Source organism: Salpingoeca rosetta (assembly GCF_000188695.1).
Source record: "Salpingoeca rosetta unplaced genomic scaffold supercont1.25, whole genome shotgun sequence".
NCBI lineage: Eukaryota > Choanoflagellata > Craspedida > Salpingoecidae > Salpingoeca > Salpingoeca rosetta.
Window position 1 is genome coordinate 276,829 of NW_004754909.1, and position 17,600 is coordinate 294,428.

At 56.2% G+C, this 17,600-nt stretch overlaps 4 protein-coding genes across 4 annotated transcripts in view; 3 read left to right on the forward strand and 1 right to left on the reverse strand.

The window, feature by feature from the left end:
* PTSG_08777 (uncharacterized protein) overlaps positions 1-1,069 on the forward strand; it is a 3,604-nt gene extending 2,535 nt beyond the window's left edge. Inside the window, exons 8-10 of the mRNA XM_004990103.1 lie at positions 1-51; positions 327-403; positions 590-1,069. The exon at positions 1-51 is cut by the window's left edge and continues 18 nt beyond it. Of these exons, the coding sequence (XP_004990160.1) occupies positions 1-51; positions 327-403; positions 590-809 (348 nt within the window). The 3' untranslated portion in view covers positions 810-1,069. The remainder of the gene's footprint in view (positions 52-326; positions 404-589) is intronic.
* A 224-nt stretch (positions 1,070-1,293) lies between these two features.
* On the reverse strand, positions 1,294-2,815 carry PTSG_08778 (uncharacterized protein; the record flags this gene model as incomplete). Its single annotated transcript, XM_004990104.1, has 3 exons — positions 1,294-2,348; positions 2,465-2,581; positions 2,809-2,815. 3 exons carry the CDS (start codon positions 2,813-2,815, stop codon positions 1,294-1,296), a joined length of 1,179 nt encoding a protein of 392 aa, XP_004990161.1.
* Positions 2,816-3,468: 653 nt separating this feature from the next.
* On the forward strand, positions 3,469-4,106 carry PTSG_12792 (uncharacterized protein; the record flags this gene model as incomplete). Its single annotated transcript, XM_004990105.1, has 2 exons — positions 3,469-3,670; positions 3,909-4,106. Exons 1-2 carry the CDS (start codon positions 3,572-3,574, stop codon positions 4,104-4,106), a joined length of 297 nt encoding a protein of 98 aa, XP_004990162.1. The 5' UTR covers positions 3,469-3,571.
* Positions 4,107-4,273: 167 nt separating this feature from the next.
* PTSG_12793 (uncharacterized protein) lies at positions 4,274-16,972 on the forward strand (the record flags this gene model as incomplete). The annotated part of the gene is made up of 31 exons (XM_004990106.1): positions 4,274-4,286; positions 4,387-4,449; positions 4,639-4,730; positions 4,897-5,004; positions 5,141-5,249; positions 5,520-5,679; positions 5,837-6,005; positions 6,262-6,363; positions 6,734-6,818; positions 7,107-7,193; positions 7,344-7,515; positions 7,852-8,144; positions 8,503-8,658; positions 8,825-8,913; positions 9,110-9,474; positions 9,736-9,909; positions 10,147-10,277; positions 10,568-10,679; positions 10,848-10,920; positions 11,102-11,173; positions 11,383-11,579; positions 11,810-11,966; positions 12,199-12,309; positions 12,555-12,940; positions 13,202-13,397; positions 13,612-13,989; positions 14,224-14,706; positions 14,897-15,086; positions 15,258-16,054; positions 16,326-16,460; positions 16,684-16,972. 31 exons carry the CDS (start codon positions 4,274-4,276, stop codon positions 16,729-16,731), a joined length of 5,703 nt encoding a protein of 1,900 aa, XP_004990163.1. The 3' UTR covers positions 16,732-16,972.
* Positions 16,973-17,600: the final 628 nt, after the last annotated feature.

The window sequence follows — 17,600 nt, forward strand, 5'->3', positions numbered from 1 at the left end:
CACGACATGATTGATTCGCAAAACTACCTCTACATCATCCTCGAATTGTACGTTTTGTCGTGTGGCTGAAAGCGCGGTGGAAGATTCTGTGTTTTGCTGTGTCACATTGTTCGCTTGCTGATGCTTCCACACAACTCATGCTCACACTTGTATTCACAACTCATGCTCACACGTGTATCCACACACACACACTAACACACACACACACACACACACACACACACACACACACACACACACACACACACACACACAACACACACACACACACACACACAAACACACACACACACAATATCCTCACATGATGTACACACAATACGCAGCACCCTGAGACGCGGCGGAAGGTGACGGCAAAGCAGGAGGAATACCTGCGCAAACGCTCCCGCACCGACACACAAACGTAAGCCAATCACAGCGACACACACACATACACACACACCTACACACACACACACTCCTCTACACACATATATACACATGTGCGATCCTGTCTGTCCACCCACCCTTGGCTCCAACAGCACTGCAGTGTTTTGCTCACGCTCGGTTGCCTGCAAATTGTGTTCGCGTTCCATCGTGCGCTGCCCAGGTCTGTTCTCAAGCGGCGGGCGGACGTGGTCACGGGCATGTCGCCGAAACGCCCAAACGCAACACCGGCAGATGTACCAACAGCAGGGACAGCAGGGACAGGAGTACCAGTGGCAATGGGCGCTGCAACGAATGGCAGCGTGACGAGCACGGAGAGCAGCGGGAGTAACGGCAAGCCGGCCAACCTGGCAGCAAAGAGCGCACCTGCGCCATCCTCGTGACACCCCGGAGCCTGTTCCCCCTGTGTCGAGCGCGTGCCTGGTTGTTGCGCGTGGCTGTTGCCGCTTGCTTGTTTGGTTGTGTTGCTTGCTTGTGTTGCTTGCTGCGCTGGTGCTGTATGGTGGGTAGCAGACTTGTGAACACACGCGCGTGTGTGTTCGCTGTTCGCTGGTTACATTTGGTGATGAGGTGCTGCGCTCTGTTGTTTGTTTGTATGGTAGAAGGTGTAAACCGCCCAACTTTATTTGAAGCGACAAGGACATTGCGGTGGTAGACTAGCATCAACACAAGAAGGGACTCCGCAAAAGGAGCTGTCAGGGCGTGTGAGTGTAACACGGAGAGCTTCAGTGAATTCAAACATGGGGAACTTAAGGGCACACGAAAACCGTTCGCTGTTATCATCACGACAAGAGAAAGCCAAGGATTCCTCCTCCTTCACAGGCAGTCAAGAGCTAACAGTGCAACAACAATGGCAGTCTCGTGACTTCACGCGCCAGGGACAACCTCGAAGGTCATCTCAACGTTCGCAGGATAGCGAAAGATCGCAAAGCCATCTGCTCCGCTCACACCGTTTCCGTTACAAGAACTTGCTCCTCCGGTTCCTCCGCTTCCAACAACGACTTGGAGAAGTGTCGGTTCGCCAGCACTGATTTCGAAGTCTCCAGATGCATAGCCACCGTTGCCCCCGTCCGTGCTGGGTCGAATGCTGTAGACTCCGGCGTGGCCTCCAACCCCACCGCGGCCTATGAAGCAAATTGGCCCAACTTCGCCGTGTCCGTGGGCTGTGCCAGGGAACACCGTGTTCGCAGCGTACTTTCCTCCACCGCCGCCAGTTGCCAGGAGCCAAGTCGTGGTCGTTCCTCCGTCAACGTGCGTGATGGTTGTTGATGTGCCCGATCTGCCATTGTGTGCGATTGCACATGTGCTTGGGTTTGCACTCGCAGCTCCACCGCCGCCAGCGCCGCCAACTTCGATGAATACAAATGCAGAGGTGGGAAGGGGAAGCATGCTGCTATTTGCTACACTGATAGTGACGCTGTATGTGCCCGATTGTGATATGGCCTTTGTCCGAGGGAAGGTCACAAGTGAAGTGCCCTGTTGCTGTTGTTGTTGATGATGCTGCTCCATCAAAGATGACAATTGCGCCTGAAGCACGTCGTCGTTCGTGAGCAAATCTGCATTTTGGCTTTGAAGGGCCGAAACAGTTGTTTTGAGTCCATGCAATTCCTGCAGCAACTCGGCCAGGGACACTTGGACGTGGGTGTCCTGCATAACCAAACCACCATGCTGATCAGCGAAGATGGACGGTTCTCGCTTGTGCTCGGCAGGGTTTGCAGAGGCGTCATTCGCAAGCGCGTTTGGCAATGTCAATGAAACGCCCGAGGTACTTAAGACCAGCAACAGCACTTGAGCTGCGCGGTCGCGCAAGCTGCACCTATGATGCTCAGGCATTGTGAGCAGCACGACCGCAAGGTCCTGACGCTTGGGCCTGGGGTCGTGCTTGGGTGCTGTGTGGGCTGGGCTGTGCGCCTGCGCGGTGACTGGAACGCAGGAACGCGGTGTCGCGTGCGACAATCTTTCTTTGGTCGTGACAGCGGAAAATTGGGAATGTACAGTGGAAAAAGTTAGACAGCAAAGACCAAAACAGCTGCCCAACACATGGATGCCTTGCTCTGAAGCTGCTGAAGCTCTTGGTGCTCCTCTGCCTCTGCTTCTGCTCTGCTCTGCTGTTTCTCTGCTGTTAGGTTGTTCTTGGTTGCTGGCTTGTTTGCCGCTGTCAGATGAGCGACATGCCCCAAACTCACACGTGTGTGTGTGAGTGTGTTGTGCACCTGTGTGTACATGAATGCCATTGACTGGCTGGAGGACCTTGCTGTTTCTCTGTTTCTCTGTCTTGCAAACTAACGAGAGAACGGGTGTCTTTTGAACGTTGGACGTCCGCCTCAAATACACAAACGCAAAGGCAAGCGTCACTGCGACAGGTCACAGCCCTTTTCACACTGAACATCACACAGCACCAGATGAAAGCAGGACGCGAAGAGCGAAGAACAAGGCTCAAGCGCTGCACCGCTACCTTGCCCTCACACATCTACCCACATGTAACGCCTTTCCCCTCCGAATGTCCGTCCCAAAGCGCACATCGCTGCATCACCTTGTGGAGTTGGTTGACAACATCCGTCCGTTGCCATGTGCTATCGTTCTATCGTTCTATCGTTGATGCTGCATATCTTCACCCTGAGCGAAGGAGCGAGATTGCCATCCAGTGTACTGCCCATGGCTTCATCACTCATACTTGTTGAGTCTCGAAGCAAGAGCAATCAACTACCTTCAGTGACAATTAACAATTCTTTGATGTCAAGAAAGTTAAGAAGATGATGGTGTGTATGTTTGTACATCACGCATGGGTGGGATCGGCTCAAACTCCGCTGATTCTGCACATCTCGGCTGCTGTGGCTGCTAGGGCACCTCACTGGACTGGGATGTCGCAGATTCCAAAGGTTGCCGTGGCAATTCAACGTCAACTTGCGAATGCGTTCAGCAAGCTGCTTCTTCGTCAAAGTGTGGACCCAAAAGCTCAAGGACAGCAGGCAAGGAGAGGCTACTCTAGTACTCTCGAGGAAGCGAGGGGTATAATTTCGCTGGATACATTCTCACATTGCTTGTAGGCAAAGGTGCCAAATGAGGGTGTTTCTGGGAGTTTGTCGAAATTTCGCGGCAAACAACTTTGGGAACCGCCCAACGTCGTCGTCACGCCTCAACACGGATGATGATGGCTGCTGGTGGTGCGACACCCGTGGTCGTGCTGCTTCCACGGCTGCTGCGGCTGCCACGGCTGCTGCTGCTTCTCATCTCGCTGCTACAGGTTGGTTGGTTGGTTGGTTGGTTGGTCGCCGTGCGTGTGTGTGTGCGTGAACGCACGCTTGTCCCTCCTTCACGTGCTCGATGCTGGTTCTCATCGCGCTTGTGCTGCCGTGCTCGCTGCCACACACACACACACACACACACACACACACACACACACACACACACACACACACACACACACACACACACACACACACACACACACACACACACACACACACACACACACACGACAGACGAACCCGTGCAACGCGTTCGGTGTCGGGGCGCCAGAGTCCGCGTGCAGCGATGGCCTGGTCCCTGCCAACCATGGGCAAGCCATCACAGCCCTGCCTGATGCACTGCCAGTCACTTTTGACGTGTATGGGGAGTTCACCTCCTACCGTGTCACGCACTTCTTCCCAAACCACACCTACGACTGTAAGACTGGGTGATGCGTGGTGGTGACGCATGGTGCGGTGGTGCGGTGGTGTGCCCGTTTCACTGTGGTGTTCCTTGCTGCAGTGCCACTCACCCCTACCAATATGTGCGGGTGCGTGTGTTTGCCGCAGTTGTGCTGTCCACTTCGGAGCGCGACGATGCCATCATAGGTGGAGCAACCATGGCGTGGCTGCGTGCGGCAGCAATCAACCTGGTCATGCATCCTGCCTCTGCTTCCACAGCTTGTTGCTGCCGCCTTGTTGAACTCACGTGCACGCCTCCGACTCTTTGCAGGCTACTTGCTTCGCGACATGTCGTCCAACTACACATTCTCCAGCGTCGACGGCAGCGAAAGCTGTGCGTATCACATGTGACTGCATGCGTGTGAGTGTGTGTGTGTGTGTTTGGTTGTGTGTGTCCGGATGGTGCAGAGCCCCTACACCGACGTTGGTTGCTGGTTGCAGAAACTTCATTTCACCCAGACACCCCGCGCACGCACGCATCGTGCTAACACTCGTGGTTCTTGTTTTGGTTCCCCTGTCGCAGACACGGATCACCGCAACACAGGGACCATCTTCGTTGCGGGCAGCGATCAGCTGCGCTGTGGCGGCGCTGCCGTCACCCAGTCAAACCTCAGGGTGAGATGTGTGCGTGTGTGTGTGTGTGTGCGTGTGTGTGCTTGTATGTGTGTGTGTGTGTGTGTGTGTGTGTGTGTGTGTGTGTGTGTGACTGCAGTAGCCCGACTGGTCGACGACGATAGCAACACCCGCCACTCACAGACACATCCCCTCTCCTCCCTATCAGGCAACGAGCGTGCTGGCGTTTCGGTCCACCCGCTTGACGGCACGTGCGCCCTCTAATGGCACCGCCCCCTGGATCATCAACGCCTCCATCATCATGTCACAGCCATCCGTACGTTTGCATGTGCGTGTGATGTGTGTGTGTGTGTATGTGTGTGTGTGTGTGTGGCGTTTTCTCCATTCATTCTCCTCTCGGCCCTGACCAACACCCCTTCTCCAACACCCTCGCCACCACCACCACCCACCAGGACCGCGTGTATCCGTCGCTGGAGCCGCTTGGCAGCGACAATTTCCCGAGCAGCGCTCCCACCGTCCTCTACCTCACATTCACCATCCCACCCATCAACCCCGTCAACAGTCAGTCGCGTGGTTGATGTGTGTGTGTGTGTGCATGTGTGTGCACGCGTGTGTGTATGGGTGTGCAGGCGTGTGAGGCCTGCTGTGTTGTTGATGCAACTCAATCACCCACTCAGTCACTCAGTCACTCAATCAGTCACACTCCCTCCCTTACTCAGTCACTCACACACACACACTCACTCACTCCCTCACTCCCTCACTCCCTCACCCCCTCACTCCCTCACCCCCTCACTCCCTCCACCTCCCCCCCCCTGTTTTCTACACCGCCAGCTGCCACGGTGCCCGCCACGACCGCTTCATATCCGCTCTGTGCACCGCGCACCATCCAGTCTGACACGTGTGCGCGTGTGTCTGTTGACGTTCGCGCACTCGAACGCGCAATCATTCGCCCGTCGACAGAAGAGGCAGGGGTCGTCTTCATCGCAGCAAGGTGTGGACATTCTGTTGTATTGTTACGGGAGCGAAGGAAGGGGACGAAGGGAGGACCAATTGTAGCTCTTTGTTCATACACACACACACACACACACACACACACACACACACACACACACACACACACACACACACACACACACACACAATCACAGGAACGTGGTTGCGCGGGCGACGTCGGGGCTGGCGGTGACGGCTGCAGTGCGGGTGCAGCTCGGATATGCGCAGGTGGTGGAGGAGATTGGCGGCGGGCGTCTGCTCGTGTGCGGCGTGGGCGAGGGGCGCTCCATGTGCCAGCTCTTCAGCACCGCAACACTGCAGGAGGTGAGGGCGGAGACAAGATGGGGTACGGAGATAGAGAGAGAGAGAGTGTGTGTGTGTGTGTGTGTATCTTTGTGGGTGTGTATATATGTGTGTGCCTGTGCGTGCCTGTGCGTGCCTGTGCGTGCCTGTGCGTGCCTGTGCGTGCCTGTGTGTAACTGCGTACGTGTGGACCCACCTGAATGTGTTAACGTGCGTGCTCGCCTTGCGCCCCCTCCTTCCACCCGTTCACAACCCTCCCTCCATCACCACGTATCAGCTGGGCGAGGCGTGGGTTGCGACGGGCGTCGTTGCGCGGCGGGAGAGCATTCGCGCCACGTATCTTCGCATCGACAACAACATTTACGCCGGCCTTCACGTGGTAAGCACGACCGTGCTGAAGCCATCGCTTGCACGCTTTGGGGTTGGCATTGGATTGGCGTTTGTGTGATTGCACGTGTGTTCGCACGTGTGGCTGTATTTGTGTGTGTGTGTGTGTGTGTTTGTTTGTGTTAGTGTGCGTGTTAGTGTGTGTGTGTGTGTGTTTGTGTGTGTGTGTGTTTGTGTGTGTGGTAGTGTGTGCGCATTTGTGTTCGCTCGCGGTTATGTGCCTCTGTGTGTGTTTACGTGTGTGGTCAGCGTCGTTTGCGTTTGACGACTGTTGCCGGACTACTCTTAACAGCACCACACCTTTGCTCCATTCCACACCACCACCACCACCACCACCACGCCAACCACATTTGCCACGCCAGTTCCCGACGTTTGGGGAGAGCAACTCGGCCAACGCCATCACCATGGCCACGCTCGACAACACAGACAACTGGGCATACACATACGGTGCGCCCGTGTATTTGTCTGTGTGTGTGCATGTGTGCGTGCGTGTGTGTACATGTGTAGGCGCGCGTGTGTGTGCATGTATGTGTGCGTGCATGTATGCGTGTGTGCATGTGTGCATGTGCGTGTACATGTGTGTGTGTGTGCACGTTCGGGTGCATGATACCGAGCTGCCATCCATTCACCCATTCATCGTTTCATCCATTCATCGTTTCATCCTGCCATCCTCGTCTCTCACCCCACGTCACATTGCCATCACCACCACACGCCATCAACCCACCCCGCCTTCAGGGGAGGACAACAACGGTGTGCACATGACGACTGCGACGAGTGTTGACACGTGGCTCGCGCAGCCGGCGGAGGACCGGGCTACACCAGGTACAGCACCACCCTATCGTGTATCGCCCTATCACGCACCATCAGACCATCCTCGTGTGCTACGCCACGTTACCCCACTCCTCATGCTCCCCTCCCTGCACCATATCCCTTCCATACATCCATCCTTTGCACCCTCTTCACCCGTCGCAGAGTTTGTTGGCAGCTGGACGCGCAATGCGAGTGATGCGTACGTGTACTTTGCGTACACGGAAACAGACGTCAACAGTGGCGAGAAGCAGTCACTGATTGCGCGCATATGCAAGGACGATCCAGGCACCTCCGTCTTCAACCTCTTCAACTCATTTGTCGCCATCCGTATCAAGTGTGTGCGAATGTGTGTGTGTGTGTGTGCGTGCGTGCGTGTGTTTGTGTGCGAATGTGTGTGTGCGCGCGCGAACGTGTGTGTGTGTGTGTGCGTGCGTGCGTGCGTGTGTGTGTGTGCGCGCGAATGTGTGTGTGTGTGTGCGCGCGAACGTGTGTGTGCGAATGTGCGAATGTGTGTGTGTGTGCGCGCGAACGTGTGTGTTTGTGTGCGAACGTGTGAGTGTGTGTGTGTTTCAGCATCCATTCCTCCCCCTCCCCCGCCTCTTCTTCCCCTCACCGCGATTCCTCTTCTACCACACCACCTCCTCTCCCCCTCTTCTCATGTCCACGTCAGGTGCACGTCAGGCAGCGTGCCAATGGACGTGATGACGGCCGCTGCCGCCACCCCGCCCCTCCCCTCCACCTCAGCAACACATGCACAGCGCTTCTACGCTGCGTTCCGCTCCACAGACGAGGGTGTTGGCGGCGACTTTGGCTTTGGCATCTGCGCATATGAGTATGACGGCCAGTACAGCATCAACTATGAGCTCTCTGGTCGCATCGATCCGCAGCTCAACCCGAGCGGCCCAGACTTTGCATGCAATCGCGATCTCGGCCAGGCCGTCACCCTCGTCAGAGCAAACGACGGTGGGAGCACGTGGCTGTCGTGGTGGTGATGACGTGGTGGTGTGGGTGATGATGATGATGATGGTGATGTGTCGATGTCGTGAGCGGCGAAGCACGTTGGCGACGTACAGTGGTGGCAACGTACGTCCTTCCTTCCTTGTCCTTCCTTCCTTGTCCTTCCTTCCTTCCTTCCTTGTCCTTCCTTGTCCTTCCTTCCTTGTCCTTCCTTCCTTCCTTCCTTGTCCTTCCTTCCTTCCTTCCTTCCTGCTTTGTCCTTCCCAGTCGTCCTTCATGCCACCGCACTGTGCTCATCACCCACGACACTCCACCATCACCGCCTCCACCTGACACGATCACCCCCCCCCCCCCCCGTGTGTAGCGACAAACGCTGATCCGGACCGCCTTGGGTTTCTGCGGGCGTCGAGTCCGCTCTTTGCCCACCAGAGCAACGCCCACATTGTAGACATGCACGTGGATGTCGTGACGCAACCGGACGGAACATCCATCGATGTCATCTGGGCAGTCGATAACACAGGTGTGTGTGCCTGTGTGTGCCTGTGTGTGCCTGTGTGTGTGTGTGTTCCTGTGTGTGTGCCTGTGTGTGTGTGTGTTGTTCTTGCTTGGATTTTTCGACATGGCATGCTTCCTTAACAACCTGTGTTCCACCACCATCACCACCACCACCTTCTTGTCCCCTGCAGGTGTTGTGTTCAAGGTGCCCGTGCAGCCAGACGGCGCGACGCCAACATCAGATCGCGTCGCCGTCCTCAGACCCCCGTCCCCAACACCCGTACGGCAGCGCGTCCCATTGTGTGCTTGCATGTCATGTGTTCTGGTCTGATTGCGTGCGTTATTTGCATTAGTGTATCTACCGTGTATCGTTACACGTGATCAATGCTGATGCCAACACTCGGACCCAACCCAACCCCCGCGCTCACCTCAACATCCATATGCCTCCTCTGCCCTCACGCCACACCACCACTCAGGTGTCGTTTGCGCGCGTGTATGTGCTGCCGAACCAGACCAGCGCTGCCGTTGCGTTTGAGGACCAGGTTGTGTCCCTCAGCATCGCGGACGAATGTGCCGTCCACACCACCTGCACATCGTGCATGCAGGCACGCGATCCATACTGCGGTTGGTGTGCGGCCACGGCATCCTGCGTGCTTGCAAGCACGTGCCCCGACGCGGCCACAAACTGGGCGTACTCCGTCTTCACAGCCAACACGGACGCATGCGACGCACACCCCGTCGTTGCCGATGACGTGACAGCTGTCGCCGCGACATCCACGTCCGTCTCCCTCGCCTGGACCGCAGCCACGGCCTCAAAGGACGGAACGTTTGACCCCCCGAGGTGCGCACTGCTAATTGGCGTGAATGCGTTTGTTATCAGTGTGTGTGTGTGTGTGTGTGTGTGTGTGTGTGTGTGTGTGTGTGTGTGTCAAGGGGGCTGTGGTTGTAAGCATGTGCAATCGTTCGCTGTGCCCCCCCCCCCCAAAAAAAATAAATCATCGTTGCGTGCCCCTGACAGCTAACCCTTGACGTGTTGCTCATTACACCCCCACAACACGTCACCTGGTTGCCTGTTTGCCTGTTATCCTTTGGACGTTTGCAGCTACACGCTGCTGCAATCTCAAGATATGGGCGATGATGACAGCGATGATGACAGCAGTGGCGGCGGCGTTGTGTTTGGGCCAACAACGGCTGCGATGGGCGCTGTGATTGCAGACCTGACCCCGTTCTCCTCATACACGTTCACACTCATCGCCGCCAACAACGCCGGCGAAACGTGAGAGCTGCACTGGGGTTTGACGTTTGGGTTGAGCGTTGCGGTTGGACAAATGGGGTGCGACTAGGATTGCGTTGTGCACGGCCGTGATTGCTTGTGTCCTGGCATTTGCTCGCTTTGAATTGTGCAATTCGACACACAGCATGATATAGCTCATCACAACTTGTCATGCACATCCCATCCCCCAAACACATGGTTGTCACGCACACCAATCACACACACACACACACGTCACAGGCGCACACGTGTGCGTGTGTCCACGCTGCAAGCTGCACCATCCGCTGTTGTCAACGCGACCATCACCGCCACCGCCAGCAATCGCATCTCTCTCGCCTGGTCTGCACCAGCACGCAGCAACGGCGTCATCGGTGCGGCTGCATGCTTGTTGTGTGTGTGTGTGTGTGTGTCCGTGTGTATGTGTGTGCGTGTGTGTGTGTGCGTGTGTGTGTGTCTCTGTGTCTGTGTGTGTGTGTGTGTGTGCGTGCGTGCGTGTATGTGTGCTTACATGTGTGCGTGTGTGTGTGCATCCTTGCTTGCTGCCCACTTTCGTAACTGCCATGGCTGTGCCTGCGCATGTCGTGTGCTCTGTCTTCTTGTTTTATAGCACATTTCAAACCCCCTCTCACTTCATTTCACCATTGCCTTGCCTCGCTTTCAGGCCGATATGTGGTGCTGCGGGATGGGGCGGAGGTGTGCTGTGACACAGGTGTTGCATCAGACAGCTCAGGCACGCTCACCTTCGCAGATACAGGCCTGTCTCCATTCACAAAGTGAGTGAGAGCATGTCATCCTCGTGTGTACGTGATTGTGCTTACATCAAAGCCATGTTTATTGACTCCCGAAACAAACATAATACGTGTTCTTGTTCTTGTTCTCATCCTCACCATCACCGCCACCATGATGTGTCATTTCCACACCACAACCTCCTCCTCGTTCAGTTTCACGTATTCCATTGCGGCTGTGACGGGCGACTTGGCGACAAATGCGCTCACAGGACCTTACACAAACCTAGTGCGTGTGATGTGCTGTGTGCTGTGCTGTGCTGTGTATGTGTGTTGTGCTGTGTATGTGTGCTGTGCTGTGCTGTGCTGTGTACGTGTGCATGTGTGCATGCGTGCTGTTATCACCTGTTGTATGGCTTTACAACAGCGCCTCACCCCGCACGTTCATCCCTGCACACCACATTCAATAGACGGCAGCGACGAGCGAAGCGCTCTCTGGTCCCCCGTCATCGCTCACAGCGACCGCCATCTCAGATACGGAGGTGTGCCGAGATGGACTGGTTTGTGTGTTGATTGCGATATGCAAACTAGTGCGCACAGAAAAGCACACACACACACACACACACACACACACGCACACACACACACACACACACACACACACACACACACACACACACACACGAATCGCACGTTTCCACACTCAATACGTGTACTTACACACAAACGCACTGAACGCACATGTGTCTAGGTTTCTGTGGAATGGATGGCACCCCTACATCCCAATGGGCACATTGTTCGCTATGAAGTGCTTGCAGCGGGCGAGCGCGTTTTGTTCGAGTCTGCCACGCCCCTCAGCACGCATGCCAATGTTTCGTGCTTGCAAGCAAACACGGAGTACAGCCTTGCAGTTCGCGCCATTAACGGTGCTGGTGCAGGCGCGCTCAGGTACACCCAGCAGCCATCTCACGATCACAGTGCACACACACACACACACACACACACACACACACACACACACACACACACACACACACTTCTGCACAATCTGGTCTGTTGCTGTGTTGCTGTGAAGCTACCATGATGCTGCTGAAATTGTGGTGTTGGTTTTGTTTTTGGCATTCCTCCCACCGCGCCCCTCACTCTGCTTGTCCCCTTTGCATGTCAACATGTGACAGCGACGCCACAACTGTGCGGACGCTGGCAGCAAGACCACCTGCACCGAACATGCCCGTGTTCGTACATCCTGTAACGGCCAACAACACGCTGACCGTTGTGAACATGACGTGGGCGCCGCCTGCTGGATATGATCCACTGCTCGTCCTCCAATATGAGGTGAAGATGGAGGGTCGGGCGGTGTGGCTGTTTGCATATGTGTGTGCGTGCTTGTGTGTGTGTGTGTGTGTCCTTTTGTTTTTGCATATGTGTGTATGTGTGTGTGTGTGTGTGTGCGTGGATCTGGCCCTCTTTGCCGCCCATATCTTCAAACACACCCCAACCACACTTCACACAGCTTACAACCATTCACATCCAACACACATGTGCGCCCACACAATGCACGTCGCAGGTTGAGCTTGCAGTGCAGTACGGCAACTGGTCGCTGCTGTATTCGGGACGGCGTCTCCATGCTGCTATCACCGCTCCGTCCCCCTGCACGCGATACTACGCCCGTGTTCGGGTGAGCAAAGGGGGGAGGGGGTACAGCCGCAAGCCACTTGTTGTGTGTGTGTGTTGTATGCTGTACTTGCAACGTGCATACACGTACGCGCCTGCGTACACACAGACACAGACACAGACACAGACACAGACATAGACACACACACACACACACACACAGACACGCACGCACACACGCACACAGACACACATACAGAGCACATCCTCTCACACAACCCGCATCTGCCCTCCTCCCTTCCCTCACAGGCGTTGTCCGAGAGCGGTGCCGGCCCGTTTTCTGGCGTCGCCATGACAACGACGTCCTCTGGTCCTCCTGCTGCCCCCAATCCGCCTGAAGTCGTGTTGCTTGCAGGCAATGACGGCCGCGCACTCGTACACTGGTCGCTGCCGGACACATGCGACCTCGCTGGCGTTATTGTCCAGCAGAGCATTCGTGGAGAAAATGGCGAGCAAGGCCCTTGGACCCACGTGTGCTGTGGTGGCGATGATGGTGATGCGATTGGTGGCATTGGTGGCGGCGGTGGTGGTGCGATAGCAACCTCGTTTGCACCGTTGGTTTCGCCCAACACGACGGCTTTCTTCCGCATCGCATTCATATACGAGCAGCACAGTGGCAGCAGCGTGTTCCGAGGGTGAGGACAGTTTGCCTTGCGTTGCTGTTGTGAGTTTTGTTTGCTTGTTTGCTTGTTTCTTTGGGTGTGTGTTGTGTGACAGTGCGAATGAGTCTTTACGTGCCGTTGAGCCCACCCCATTTCACTCACTCACTCACTCACTCACTCACTTACTCACTCACTCACTCTCTCACACACACCCCCCCCCCCACACACACACACTCTCTCTCCCTCTCTCACACACGTTCTCTCTCTCTCTCTTTCTCTTTACCGCACTTTCAGGCCCCTGAGCAATGCAACGGCTGTGTTTGCTCCGCCAAATGTCACTACCACCATTGAGTGCGAGCCAACAGCTAGTACAACCACAACCAAGACCGTTGCCACCACAGCTGCAAATATCACAACCAGTGCCCCACCCACAACATCAACGCCGACGACGACGACACGCGGTGACGGGTCGTTCTCGGCGCCATCAAAGGTGAGGGATTGGACCGTTTGACCTGTGGCGGTGAATGCCATCGACGTATGACTGAGAAGGAGTTCATCGATTTGCTTGGGTCAACAAACAACCAAGACACACACACACAACACAACACACAACACACACACACACAATTTACTTTTCCCCATCCATCCCCACCCTCACACACACACACACACACAACACACCTCATCCAAACGCGCCTGCACAGATTGCGCGGGTGGCTGCTGTGCCGACGGGCGCGTACAGCGTGATGCTGACGTGGTCGTCGCCGGCGTCCACAGGCTCCTCTCCGCTCGTGCGCTTCGATGTGTTGCGAGGCGACCTGGTCGTCTGCTGCGATGACGCAAGCGACTTTCTCCTGGAGGACGTGGGCCTGTTGCCCAACACCCTTTACACCTACCGCGTGCGTGCATGGAACGCGGCAGGGGCGGGTCCCCTGAGCGACGCCATCACCGTGACGACAGCGCGTGCACCGCCACCAACACCGGCCTATCCGCTGCTCGTTCGCGCGGGTGTTGACGCCTTGACACTGCGGTGGGAGCTTGATGCAGCCACAGCGACACAGCTCGTCAACCAGACCATCCAGGTCAGCTGCGCCACGTCCATTTCAGAAAGACGGGGGCGAAGAGGGGCGGAGGGGGTTGTTTGATTAGATTTGCATATGTTGGGTTGATCCAAGTGCACACGCCGCTCACACACCTCTACACACTGGCACACATCTGCACACATCTGCACACACACACACACACACACACACACACACACACACACACACACACACACACACCTTCACGCATCGACTCTCCTCCGCTTGCCACAGGTGTACGATGGAAGCAGTGTGCTGGTGCAAACGCTGACACCTGCCGTGAGCACGCGCACAACAAACGTGACGCAACTCGCGCCGCTCACCCCGTACCGCGTGGTGCTGACTGTCACCATCATGGGCGGCCTTGACGCAATCAGCGACATCAGCCCGCAGTATTTTACGCAACCAAACGCAACGACACGCCCCCTGGAGGTTGCGCGCGTGCAGTTTAAGCTGCCAGACACGTTTACGCCCGAGCTGGCGGACGCGAAATCCGCTCCGTTTGCGTCGCTGTCTTCACGGGTGTCCACGGCGGTAGAATCGCTGTACAAGGACACAACCACGGGTACACAGACGTTTATTGTCGTGTCGTTTGCACCGGGGAGTGTGGTTGTGACGGGCAACCTCACGACACGCAACGGCCCGCCGCTGGAGGATGTGGTCACGCGGCTCAAACAGAGCGCAGACACGGGTGCCATCGCCTCCCTCGCAACAGTGGTGCGTGTGTACGTGCGTGTGGTGCGTGTGGTGCGTGTGGTGCGTGTATACGTGTGTGTGTGTGTGTGTGTGTGTGTGTGTCAGCAAGTTGCCTCCCATTTCCATTCCATCCCATATCCATTCCACTTCCATTCCATTGAAGCACCGTTTCTGACACCCCCCCCCTTCCCAATGCCACTGCCGATCACAGCCCAGCACCTTTGAGCGGCTGACGGATGCCTCCAGTACGGGTTCGTGTTCGCCGAGCACCAGCGCCGCCGCCGCTGTTCCGCTCCCCGCCGTCATTGGACTCGCTGCTGCCCTTGCTCTTGTCATCGCCATCGCCACGTATCTCTACTGCCGTGGCGGTGGCAGCGGGGTCGCACGCAGGCGGAAATCACGTACGTGCGTCGTGTGTGCATGCGTCGTGTGTGTGTTTGTGTGTGTGTTCATGCGTTTGATTTTTATCTTATGATCCATCCTGCTGAAACCCGTCACGCGCCATCCCATGCTCGCCATGTTCCTCACCCCGTCCAACAACTTCCACATCTCTCTTGGTGCACTTGATACAGACCTGCAAGTGGTTGAGCCGATGACGTTTGCGATGGAGACGATGGAGCGCCGCGTGTCGTCGTCGAATCACCGCCAGCACCACCGCACGCCGTCTGACACCAGCAGGCACAGCTACGGCAATGGCAACAACGGCAGCACCAGCAGCAATGGGGGGAGCATGCGGACCAACCCCACATACGCGGGCAACGTTGGGTCCGTCCCAAGCGGGCACAGCGGCAGCGGGAGCGGTGGTGGCAGCGGACATGCGAGCCGTGATGGGAGCACGCGATCGTCACCGTGGACAACGATCCGTACAAACAGACCGCTGGGTAGCAGCCAAGAGCACCTGCACCAACAGCAACAGCAACAGCAACAACAGCAGCAACAACAACATCCACATCAGTATGTTGCGTTTTCCAACAGCAACGGAGGAACGGCGACGTCCACGTCAACAACGCCAACGACAACGCGAAGTGCTGTTGGCGCGTCCGCTGTCATGTATGCAGACGCACACACGCAGGCGGCGGTCAACCGTGACATCTCGCTCAATTACGGCATTCCCGTCAACCCCTCTGCCCTCATGAACCCGCGCCCAACGCTGCGACGCAACGACCAGCGTCGCCAGCAGGGCAGCACGAACCACCCGCACCACGTACCACCACCAGTGCTGCCACGCAAGCCAAGCCAGACGAGCATTGAGCCGCGGGAGTACATGACGCCGCACCCTGTCGACCCGCTCGCCGACTGGCAGCCGGAGTACAACGACATTGACGATGAGGAGGCAGACGAGTACCTGCGCATCCTTCGCGGCACAGAGGTACGGCGCAGCTGTTCGTGATGGGTCGCAGGGCGGTGAGGGGATTGTGTGTATGTGTGTGTGTGTGCATGTGTGTGTGCATACGTGCATGCATACGTGCATGCGTGCGTGTGTATGTGTCATGGATATGTGTGTTTGTGTGCATGCGTGCGTGCATTTGTGTGTGTGTGTGTGTTTGTGTGTGTTGTCTGCTGCTGTATGCCGGCGACGTTTCTTTCCTTCGCGCTCAATAACAGCCCATGTTGCCATCACACACTCTCTCTATGAACAGGATGGCACTCCGATTGATGATGATGACGGTGATGGAGAGGCGGAGACGAGCGTCAGGAATTCCCTGATGGACAGCGAAGAGGAAGTGGCCCGGAAGCTGTCAGAGGCGCAGGCCGAGCGCGTGCACAACAACAAGGTGATGATGATGGTGATGATGATGATGGTGGATGATGGTGGATGGTGGTGGTGTGTGGTTTTATGGCGGGACATTGCGTTCCATTGCATTGTGTTGAGTGTCATCGTGGTCAAGTGTCTGTATGTGGTGCAAATTGTCCAAAGACATGTGCAGACGCCGCGTTTTGTACTCGCCGGTTGGCTCACGTTGAATGTGCGGACAACGCAAACACATGTGCGTGCAGGTTGGCTCCATCGACTTTTCACAGGCGTCGCCACTGAAGAAGAGATGATGACTGTGACGATGGATGGTGGTGGTAGTGGTGGTGGTGTCATACAAGCATGTGCATACTCTTCCCTTCTTGCCTCGTAGAGATGATTAACTTATTCTGCCCATCCGTGTGATGTGTTGCTCGTTGGATGTTGGATGTTGTTTGATGTTGTTTGGTGTTGATGTTGAGTGTGCCTTTAATTTGAGCGGCTGTTCAGCCGTGTGAAAGGAGTGTGCATCAGACAATATACACGCAAACCCACAAGCACTCACAAGCACAAGCACCGCAAAACGCAAGCGGAAAGAACGGGAACAAAGAAGGCAAGCGAGAAAAGGAAACACGGCAGGGAACAACGAAACGTGGTTCTTGCTTGCAAGAAGCGTGCAGTTGAAGAGAACAAGGCACAAAGACAACAAGGCACAAGCATGGGTGTGCGAACGCGGTGCAGAAAGCACATGACAGCAACAACAAGAACAACGGCAGCAGTAGCAAACAACAACGACAAACAACAGGCGAGCGCAGCAACATAACGGAGGCTCGGGTCAAGAGAGAGAGAGAGGGAGAGAGAGAGAGAGAGAGAGAGAGAGAGAGAGAGAGAGAGAGAGAGAGAGAGAGAGAGAGAGAGAGAGAGAGAGAGAGAGAGAGAGAGAGAGAGAGAGAGAGAGAGAGAGAGAGAGAGAGAGAGAGAGCAAGAAACAGGAGGGCGTGTGCATGGCATGTGCATGTGCATGGCGTATGCACACGTGCACATGTGGTTGTGTGGTGTTATTGGATGAGCGAGTAGTCGTCCTCGTTGCGGCGCCGGCAGAACTTGAGATAGACGAGGGAGAGGAGAGCAAGGCCGAGCAGCGTGCCGACAATGGCGCCTGCGATGGTGCCGGCTTCCCCGC